General features: G+C 41.2%; 1 protein-coding gene across 1 annotated transcript; it reads left to right on the forward strand.

The window, feature by feature from the left end:
• Positions 1-398: 398 nt before the first annotated feature.
• On the forward strand, positions 399-9,473 carry LOC141805561 (TBC1 domain family member 10A-like). The gene is made up of 9 exons (XM_074690674.1): positions 399-1,070; positions 3,691-3,790; positions 3,999-4,106; positions 4,274-4,380; positions 4,472-4,586; positions 4,687-4,752; positions 5,054-5,243; positions 7,095-7,249; positions 7,446-9,473. Exons 1-9 carry the CDS (start codon positions 892-894, stop codon positions 7,839-7,841), a joined length of 1,416 nt encoding a protein of 471 aa, XP_074546775.1. The 5' UTR covers positions 399-891; the 3' UTR covers positions 7,842-9,473.
• The last annotated feature ends 1,773 nt before the right edge of the window (positions 9,474-11,246 follow it).

Below are 11,246 nucleotides of genomic sequence, written 5' to 3' on the forward strand. Positions count from 1 at the left end.
GCGACAGGCAGCAATGCCAGGCAGTTTGATCCACCTATCTGTGCTACATGTTACCTTGTTATAGTTTTTTTTTCTTTTTCATTATCTTTTTTTTTTTTCTTAGAGTCAAAGTGACATCAGAATTAGATTCAGTCTCACAAACTCTTAACAGGAGCTTTAATAAAGGTGATATTTTATGGTTGTGTCTTGACTTCTTCTGACACCCCCTTTTGTTTATAAGTTCATAAGACTTTTTGCAATTTTATATTTGTTCAAATAAATAAATAAATAAATGAGAAATAAATGAATAAATAAAATCAATGGATACACCCAAGCTCTGTGTAGGATGGGTGTAGGTGTAGTCCACAAAGAGGGTGAGCGCTGTCTCTGAACGTGTGCTTTCCAGCAGTAGATGGAGACAGAGAGTCAGAGGATGCCATAGATGTTTTGTTTACTAATCTCATCCAGCCTCTCTTCCTTGTAGCCACCAGCTAACCTACATTCTTGCTGACAGAGGAGTATCTGGCTTTAATAGAGGTGTGTGTCAGCTGACAGTTGTATGATGCTAGCATGTTAGCTTCAGTTTCTTACTATATACAGCGCTAATTTATCGAACAGCAGCATTTTTTCTTCGATACTTTGACTCTTGTCTGCAAGTATATTTTCTTCACATTTGAGCACATGTGGAAAGAGGAACAAGACTTTCTTTTCGAAACCACACCAGTGCGTTAATTATAGCATCAACGAGCTAGCAGCCAGGAAGCAAATCCTCCTAGCAACCGTAGCTAGCTTTGACAGTCTCTGTCGTCTCAATGAAGAGCTTCAAAGTGCTCGTCCAGCTTTCGGGAACAGTGTTTAGGGTTGTTTATGTGAGCAGATCGTCGACTTTTTAGACAGGTGAATGTTGACTAAATGGCAAAAACCGAGCAGGGCAATGGACTGGACATGCAGGACGGCAGGGGGAAGCTGACAGATAATGGGAACGGCAGCTCGTTTGGGTCAGACCCTGAGGTGAACGGTAACGCCATCTCTGAGGCTCAGGTGGACAAGTACGGCTTCACAGGAGGAGCTCAGCAGTCCGTCCTGGTCCCGTAAGTAGAGCCATATAATGCTAAATCTTACACACACACACACACACATACATTTTCAATTAACCAGGAATAACTCGAGTTGTAGTCTTCTTGTAGCACTTACAGCTCGGCCTATCTCTGTTATATGAAATATTAGTAATAATAACAGCTTCATTTCTCCTCACCTGGACCAGCAGCTTCCAACCTTTTTGACCTTTGACCTTTAAAGTAAAGCCACATCTACCTTGTAACAGGTAATGTGTGAAGTATGAGAATAGTGGACTTTTCTTGCTGCAAGGCTTCATGATCTGAAGAGCCATGCAGTCATTAGATAATCCTAGTGTTAAGAAAAATCAAAACAGACAAATGTTTTATTTTCTAATGTCACGCCAATGTCAATCACACCTTGAATGATAGGGGCCAAGCATCGTTTTCCCTATAGAACTTAATTGTAATGAGTCAGTTTTTTATTTAGTTAATGGGACAGTGCATATTAGTTTTCAACTAGATGTCCCAATCCGATACACTGATCAGAATTAGAGCCTAATATGACTATTTTTGGAGGATCAGCTTGCACCAGATTTTGTTACATGACCGTGACCAATCCAATTTTCACGTGTTTTCAGCACCATCAGGCTTTACAGCTGCTGTCAATCAAACCATGTTGCAAACATGTCCGCTGTGTAGGATTACTTCTCTTTGAAAAGCCATGATAGTATAAAACAGCATCTTGCAATATTTGTAAAGTGAGTGTTTCTCGATGAGGTACCAACAGGGTTCACTTTAATACAACAAATATGATTCGTCATTTACAACTGAATCACCCAACGGAGTGTGGGAGAAATGTATCGGATTAATATCGGATTGGTATATCATGAAAAAATCGAATTAAACCGGACGTAAAAAAAATCAGAATTGGGACATCCTTAATTTCAACACATTATCCATGTAAATATGCCAAAGTTAGCCAGAAAGGCTATTTTTATGTGTAGTCACCAGCTGGTCAGAGCTCATAACAATAGAAAGAGATTAAAAAACACAGATAGAAATCATAGTGGACATGAGCACAGCATCGCAAGTTTTTATATTGAGAAATAAGTGTGTTTAATTGAAAAACTTTGAGATTTTATTGTTAAAGAAATATATATTTACTAGCACATTAACACACAAAAGTATCAAAAATTGGTATCGTTGGTGATACAGATTGCCAGGTACTGAGCATTGGTACCATATTGTTTTAAATGTGAAGGATACCCATCCCTACTTATACCATATAAATAAGCATACTCACATTCAGACCAGTAAATACATGTATACACACATCCACACACACACACACACACACACACACATCCACAAGCACGCAGAACAATGGATACAAACAAGGGATTACAGACCTGTTGTGTTTTAAGCCCTCTTTAAAGATGGTTGTGGTTCCACCTTTAACAGACTCCTCTGTAGACTCTAGTTGTACTTCTACAACTGCAGGTAGTTTTCAGCTTAATATATTCATCTGGGGTGATAGAGTGAGTCCATGTATGATTTCATAGATGGAGCAGGCGAATTTAAGCTTTTTGACATTTAAAAACAGGAGGTTATGTGTCTGAAGTGTGTGATGAAAACCAAGCAGGTTTCAGTCAAAGACTTTTATCTCTTATCCAAGAAAGTGATTCTAGACAAATGTGTGATACAGGTTTCAAATAAGATCAGATTGTTGAATAAAGAAGCATTCTGGCAGCATTTTCTGGTAATTATAGTCTAATTTTTCTAAAGCGTGATGATTAAACTGTTTGGTTTTGATATTTTCTCAACATGACTCTCATTATGACTGATTCCTCCTGACTTCTGTTCTCAGTTTAAGTTACAGAAACAGAGACCCCATTATTTTTGATTATTTTTGTGCTGGTCATAAATACAGAATTTAAATAAGCACATTTTAGGGATTGTTTCAAGGTGCCAAAGGTTTTTTTTTCATCTCTGTGATTTAAATCTGCATACTGGAGAAGTTTGTCCTCACTATCTAGATTTTCTTGTATTGCTGTTTAACTTGTTTTGACCGAATGGTGACACTGGAGTAACTGCAAAACAAGCTGCTCAGCTGCCACGAGTTATTTATTGGTTAAGACAGTTTTAAGAATAGAATGAAAAAGGTAGAAGGTGTAAATTTGCCCCTGGCTCAACAGATACATGAAGTGGGCACAAACACTCAGAAAGTCAAAGTTGTGTTCTGGAGACTTACAAATTCAAATTTCTCACTTTGTCATCTTTAATAAGTGTTTAACTTGTGAACTTTTTTGCAGAAGTTCCATGGACTGAAACGTGTGTGTCAGCGCCTAAAAGTGTGAAAAAAGGAAAGGGTGTGTGATGTGACAGTACTGTAGTGATGTGAGATATGGCGTTGTCTGCGTAGGAGTTTGCAGGGAACAGAACAAGAGGAAAGTTCTCCCGTAGCTTCCTGTTTTCCTTGTACTTTGCTGCCGTTGGCAAGAGCTCCTCTGTTTTGTCTGAGGTTATGCATCCTGTGTGGACGAGGAAGAGATGAGCCCCCTCATCTGGCTGGATCCCTGTCACATGTACGAGGAAATGACTGTGCAGCCAGGGTTGCTTTGCATAAAATATTTGTTTGCTTTTATCTCCACAGTGCAGAAGAAATCCCCAATGAGGTGCTGAGGCAGAGAGAGTCAAAATGGCTGGAGATGCTCAACAGCTGGGACAAGTGGATGGCCAAAAAACACAAAAAGGTCTTCTTTAAAAGCTTTAATGGATCTGGACTCGTGTTCCTTTGTTTTCAGGATGTGCAGTGCTGTATTTGTAGCATTAATATACTTGTTGTCGCAGCAGTTTTGGGAAAAAAAGGAACAAGATACCCTCGAAAAAACTTACCAGGAAAAAAGCCTGAAATGAGTCAATTAAAGACTTCCCTCTTTGAAAGAATCTCCATGTGTTCAGGTCAAAGAGCGCTGTCAGAAGGGAATCCCTCCCTCCCTGCGTGGACGGGCCTGGCTCTACCTCACTGGAGGGAAAGTCAGAAGGGAGCAGAACCAGGGCAGATTCCAGGTAAGAGGAATATCTATGGTGCCTGCAGTGAAGGCGTTATTAAACTTGATTGAACGCACACGTCAGGTGCCTGGGCTAAGTTTGTGTTGCAAGGAAGAAAAACAGAGGAATACTAAGGGAGGAGTGAAGAATACGAGAGCAGTTGTTGACTGAAAAAGTGATTTCAGGAACTGGATGATCAGCCTGGGGATCCTAAATGGGTGGACGTCATAGAGAGAGACCTCCATCGACAGTTCCCTTTCCATGAGATGTTTGCAGCCAGAGGAGGTCATGGGTAAGCCCTGCTTCTTCAGATAGTTATCGCTGTGTTAATGTGGCTGGATGTGGATTACAGTTGAATAAATTGTAAATGCTGGAAAATTCAGGCAGCAGGACCTGTTCCGCGTGCTGAAAGCGTACACTTTGCATCGTCCTGAGGAGGGCTACTGTCAGGCTCAGGCTCCCATCGCTGCTGTGCTCCTGATGCATATGCCAGCAGAGGTGATTATACACCGACAACGACCGACATCTTTAATCTTCTTTATTCATATCATACATCTACATTAGAGATCTTCTCCCTTGTTTTCTTTCTGTGTCTCAGGATGCATTCTGGGTGCTGGTACAGATCTGTGAGAAGTACCTCCCTGGATATTACAGCACAGGCCTGGTAAGGATTCTTCTGCAATTCTGTAAAAAGCTGAACAACAGCTCGCTTCAAGCTGCAGCAGACTCATATATCCACAGTGTTTCACATCATACACTGCGAAGAAAGCGTCTTTCTATTGTGCAAAACAACACCAGCAGTCCTCTAGCAAAGCCTGAGAACACTGAGTGTTTAAAGACGTTCTCCAACACGAGGTGTTGACCAGGCCACATATTTGAGATTATCAGACAATCAGATTAAGCAGGGAGAGAAGGAGATCTGCTCCCTCCCTCTCACTGTCTGCTCCTTCGTGTTGTCTCCACAGGAGGCGATCCAGCTGGACGGGGAGATCCTGTACGCTCTGCTCCGACGTGTATCCCCCTTGGCACACCGTCACCTGAAGAAGCACAAGCTGGAGCCCATCCTTTACATGACCGAGTGGTTCATGTGCGCCTTCTCTCGGACTCTGCCTTGGGCCTTGGTGCTGCGTGTGTGGGACATGTTCCTTTGTGAGGGTAGGGCTCATTGTGTAAACGATATTATGAATGAAAGTGGTTTCACCTGCTGTGTGTTTAACCACAGGCTAAACAGAGTTAAACACACAACAGCAGTGTTTATTTATCTAATTGGCTCGGCCATGTGCTCATTATTCTCCAGGTTAATTTGAAACATAATCCACCGAGGCATTTAGGTAACACAGGAAAGGATGGATGCTTAAAGCCTCTATACACTCACTGGCCACTTTGTGAAGCACACCTTGCTAGTGCCTGGTTTGACCCCCTTTTGCCTTCCTCGGTGGCATAGATTCAACAAGGTCTTGGAAACATTCCTCAGAGAGTTTGCTCCATATTGACATGATAGCATCACACAGTTGCTGCAGATTTGTCGGCTGAACATCCATGATGAGAATCTCCCGTTCCACCACATCCCAAAGGTGCTCTATTGGATTGAGATCTGGGGACTGTGGAGGACATTTGAGTACAGGGAACTCATTGTCATGTTGAAGAAACCAGTCTGAGATGATTCCAGCTTTATGACATGGAGCGTTATCCTGCTGGAAGTAGCCATCAGAAGATGGGTACACTGTGCTCATAAAGGGATGGACATGGTCAGCAACAATACTCAGGTAGGCTGTGGCTTTAAACCATGCTCAGTTGGTACTAAGGGGCCCAAAGTGAGCCAAGAAAAAATCCCCCACACCATTACACCACCAGCAGCAGCAGCCTGAACCGTTGGTACAAGGCAGGATGGATCCATGCTTTCATGTTGTTGACACCAAATTCTGACCCTACCATCTGAATGTGGAGCAGAAATCCAGACTCATCAGACCAGGCAACGTTTTTCCAATCTTCTATTGTCCAGTTTTGGTGTTGCTGTGTGAATTGTAGCCTCAGTTTCCTGTTCTTAGCTGACAGGAGGGTCACCCGGTGTGGTCTTCTGCTGCTGTAGCCCATCTGCCTCAAGGTTGGACGTGTTGTGTGTTCAGAGATGCTCTTCTGCAGACCTCGGCTGTAACAAGTGGTTATTTGAGCATTTTGTCCCACAGAACTTCTGCTCACTGGATATTTTCTCTTTTTGGGACCATTCTCTGTAAACTCTAGAGATGTTTGTGGGTGAAAATCCCAGTAGATCAGCAGTTTCTGAAATACTCAGACCAGACTGTGGCACCAACAGCCATGCCAAGTTCAAAGTCCCTTAAATCACCTTTTTTCCCCATTCTGATGCTCACTTTAAACTGCAGCAGATCATCTTGACCATGTCTTCTATCCTAAATGCATTGAGTTGCTGCCATGTGATTGGCTGATTGGAAAATTTGTTGGACAGGTGAACCTAATAAAGTGGCCGGTGAGTGTATGTTATGGCAATACACACCAGATGGCTCCATCATGGCATAGGATCATCTGATTGGTTCCAGTTCAAGTCTGTGTGTTAACGCACAGCTTCAGCCTCCTACATCGGATACCCAAGACTTCTGTTTTTGATGCCAAAGCAATACCACACCATTAAGCATGGAGTAGATCAAGTAGGACAGAAAGTCGGGCACTAAAACCACACAAAATCCAGTGACTTTCAGAGTAAAACACACTGTCAGATCAAATTTAACTTTACTTCAACAACAAACCGACATAATGAGCAGAGCCAAGCCAGGAGCCAACAGGTTTGAGGTTTGAGGCTCATCATTGGGATTAGAAGTGCAGGAACTGATGGCTCCGTGACTCCATCTGTGCCAAACTTTTCATAACCTCTGCTGTTGGTGTTAAAGGGCAGGTTAACCAGTAACTCAACACTTCCATCAAAGTCTTTTTATAAACCATAAAGAAACACAGCTGTGGTAACCACATTGTCTGACTTTATATTTGATACAGGAGTGAAGATCCTCTTCAGAGTGGGCTTGGTTCTCCTAAAGTCCATGCTGGGATCCCAGGAAAAACTGAAAACCTGTCAGGGTCTTTATGAAACAATGGAGCTGCTCCGAGCCATCCAGCCTCAGTACATGCAGGAAGCCTACTTGGTGCACGAGGTACAGTTAAACAGTCACATTTTATTACTGTGACCTTGCTTTTACTGCTCACTCAGCTGTCCTCCCCTTCGACTTTGCCCTCCTGTTGTAACCTGACAGAGAAAGACTCGACCTGTTGCGTGTAAATACTGGAAACAAAACACCCAGGCTGCCCGTCCTCTGTGTGATTCACTCTCATTCTGTGCTTGTGTTTCAGGTTATTGAGTTAGAGGTGTCTGAGAAAGACATTGAGAAGGAGCACCTCGCCCAGCTGAAGCGCTGGAAGGAGTCTCGAGGAGAGCTCCACTGCAAGTCTCCTCCCAGGATGCACGGCGCTAAGGCCATCATGGCTGCCGACCCGCCGAGCAGACAGGACCTGCGGCAGAGACCGACCATCATCGTGGAGTCTCCTCTCACATCACAAACAGACACAATGAGAGCAGAGGACACGATGAAGTCTAAACAGGAGGCAGAGAAGAAAACAATCCTCCCGTCAGCAGAGAATGCTAATCCTTACCTGCCTCCAGGTGACCCCTCACCTCTACTTAATCACATGACCATACAGGGGTCCAAAGAGAGTCTGAGCAGCGCAGAGCATGACACTTACCTGTAGCAGGGTGAGTGTCACAAGTTTACACACACAAATAAATCCACACAGTTTCAGTCTGGACTGAGACACCTTTTAGTAGCAGAACTATTTTTACAGACCCATCGCTCAGAAAGGAAACTCTTTGAAACACTAGAACAGTCGGCTAAAAAGCCTTTTCTTAGACTACTAAGCAGTCGCTCCGCAGTGTAAGTATATTTACACAGGCTGTTGTTATTAACAGCACTTTTAACTCTGAAGTCATATGAAGTTATCTTTAAATCATTGTATATTTTTAAAACATGAGGGAGTGAATATTTCTGTTATTACCAGGGAGAAACAGCAGGTGGCGACATTGTGCACCTTGCACTTTGTGTTAATGAAGTTCAGTGGGAGTGTGGAGAGAAAAGCTACTTCTGACCTCTTAAAGGCACAGCCCGGTGACTCTGCTCTCACCATAGATGAAGTTTTTATTTTCAGAGCACTTGCCTTTATAGTCTTCCTCTCTCCAGCATTAGTGGTGTGTTGCCAACGCAGGGATTATTTATCTCGCTTTTCACTCATTTTAATTTCCACACAGTCGTCAGAGTATCTGTTCAGGGAACTTCCTTGACGGTTATTCTGCGTTCATGAGGTGTTTTTGCTGAACACATGGGGGCGTCATGACATCATCTCTGGGACTCTCAGATTTAAGTGTGAAGGAACAGTTTGTGCCACAAAGCCAAAGATATTTTTAATTGTAGATATTTTGTCCAAGCAGTTTTTTTAAATCAAGCTGTGATAATATGTTCATGATGTTTTTATTTGTGTTGTCAATGACAGACAGTTAAAGGTGCAGTGTGTAGAAATTGGAATTTTAGCGACGCCGAGTGTTCGGATTTTAGAATGAGCCCATCCGTTACTAAAACATCACATCACTAAGGGACGGAAGCCCATGCAGATCAAACGTGATCAATGCAATCTCAAAGATGGCGTCATTTACAACCGCAGCATCAAGTGATGAGGTGAGGGTTTATTAATTTTACTTCAGTAACCCTTACTTTCATAGGCTAGAGATCAGGTATAAGCTGGTGATTATAGTTGCTAATGTAAACATAATGAACATTGTTACAAAACATTTAACAACTGCATGTTGCATCCTTACCTCTCTAGCAGAAAACAGGCAACTTGAGCGTCGTTCAGCAAATATAACTGTGTAATTAAGGATTTCCAAATAAGAAAAGCAACACTGATTTTAACGCTTGTTTTTTGACAGTTTCTGTCACTTCAGTTGTTATCTTTTCTTAGAATTGTAGCAAACTGACTCTCACATGTGATATCAAATATATGTGGGCATCCAAGTCTCAAGTTTTAACTTTTATAAAATGCAGGTAATTTAAGTCCTTCAGTATAAAACGACAACACGCTATCTCTGCTTCTACAACAACGTCCTCTCTTCTTCTATGCCTGCTTTCCAGGTAGATTTCAGGAATTGCAGCCAGACTCCTAATGAAAACCAAGTTTTGCTCTTTCTGTCCCCCAAACCTGCCAGTAGACAAACATGCACTGCCAAAAAATGAAATCTTACACAGTGTTTTTGTCTTATTTTCAGTAAAAAAAAATGTCTTTTTAGACTTAATATGAGCCACATTTACTTGACCATTCCAGAAAAGTTTTTTATTTCATGTTTTTCAAAGACAAAAATGCGGTCTTAATTGCTTGTAATGAGTAAAAAAATCTGCCAATGAGTTGAGAAAAATGTACTTGTATTAAGACTTCATTCAAGTCTTGACAAGCACATTTCTCTTACCCCAGTGGCAGGTTTTTTTTTAATTGTTTCAAGCAATTCAGACCACATTTTTGTCTTTAAATAACTTGAAATAAGACACTTTTCTGGACTGGTCAAGTGAATGTTACTCATGTTAAGTCTAAAAAGACATTTTTCCCTGAAATAAGACAAAAACACTTGATAAGATTTCAGTTTTTTGCAGTGTGGCCATTTGTTATGTCTGCTTTGGTGAAAGGGACCCACAGTAATGTTAATTTAAAAAGCTTTTTTCAGTCTTAATGAAAAGAAAACAACAGTTTTATGGGAAGTATTGTACACTTATTTTGAGATACTTCACAGTCGTATATGAACATTATATCCTATTTTCACTGTTTCTGTTTGGTTAAATGCTGCCAATTTCTACACACTGCACCTTTAAATGTTTACAGCACTCTGATATGAAGCTGTTTTCTTTTTGTCAGGTGTGGAGGTGTGTTGGGCCCCTTAGATCAGGGGTGTCAAACTGCTGAAAGTTCAGGAGCCAGATGCAGTCCGGTTTGATCTCCAGTAAGCAAGAGCAGCAAAGTCAGTGACCTTAAAATAACAACAGCTATGTGTTTTAGTGCCACAAAGAAGATTATGAAAATTACCCCATTTGACGAAGCAATTTTCACAAGACACTGAAAAATCTGGAACTTTTTAAAAAGAATAAGTACAATTTCAACTATATTCTGCTTCGGTTTATCAGCAACCTTTTATAACCTTTAGGCAGTAACAAGTATCTGAAACTACAGTATTGTACTTTGTGATTTTAAAAAAAGCACTCTTTAAGATCTTAAAATGATTTTAAATTTTCATTCATTTTCACATCTGTGGTGTAATCCTGACCACCTGACCTCACACACACCAGCATAGAAACTACAATGGGAACTACGAAAGAAGAAGTTGCAGCTTATGGTACAAAAATACTCCCAGGATCCTTTGGAGGAAGTTCCTGAAAAGAAACCCAAATAAAAAAAAACATGTCTCTGACTCAAAGGCAGATCTCTCTCTAGGTTTCCAGGTGTCAAATTTATAAGTTTTATCAATTTGTAAAACAAAAAATTTCAAGAGAGTACATAGGAGTTGTGACAGATCATAAAGAGAAGGGTTCCAGCTGTTTTGTTGCCGTATTTGGGTCTGGATTTGGCTTGTGAACCTTATGTTTGACACCCCTACCTCAGACTTAAATCCCCCTGACAAAAAGCAGCAGAAACAAGGGACATTTTCCCCTTCAGCCTCAGAATCCAATCACCAGTTTGTCATTTTTACCCTGTAGAATATTTTACTCTGACACAACCAGGAAATGCACTGAAACCAAAATACTTGTAAAAAAAAAAAAAAATTAATTTACTGGAGTAATCAATCAAAAACAAAAGGTGTGTGTTCAGGTTGTTGTGTGTTTTTTGTTCTACTCTGGTTGTTTTTAGTGTAGCTGCCAGAAAATTCTTGGGAGGTGAAAAAAAAAACAGTCATGAAATTCTGGAGATATCATTTGGTGATGCTTCAAGGTTCACAGACACATTAATACATCGAAGTGAGTCGTGGATCTCATGTTGGTTCAGCCTCATCATCCCTCCTTTGATGTTTTTTTTTTTTTGTTTGTTTTTTTTAGGTGAAACTCTTCCTTTGTTGTGTTGTAAAGG

The sequence above is a fragment of the Halichoeres trimaculatus genome, unplaced genomic scaffold (genome assembly GCF_033239565.1).
Source record: "Halichoeres trimaculatus isolate MK-OKI-2021-1 unplaced genomic scaffold, fHalTri1.1 fHalTri1_scaffold_16, whole genome shotgun sequence".
Taxonomy (NCBI): domain Eukaryota; kingdom Metazoa; phylum Chordata; class Actinopteri; order Labriformes; family Labridae; genus Halichoeres; species Halichoeres trimaculatus.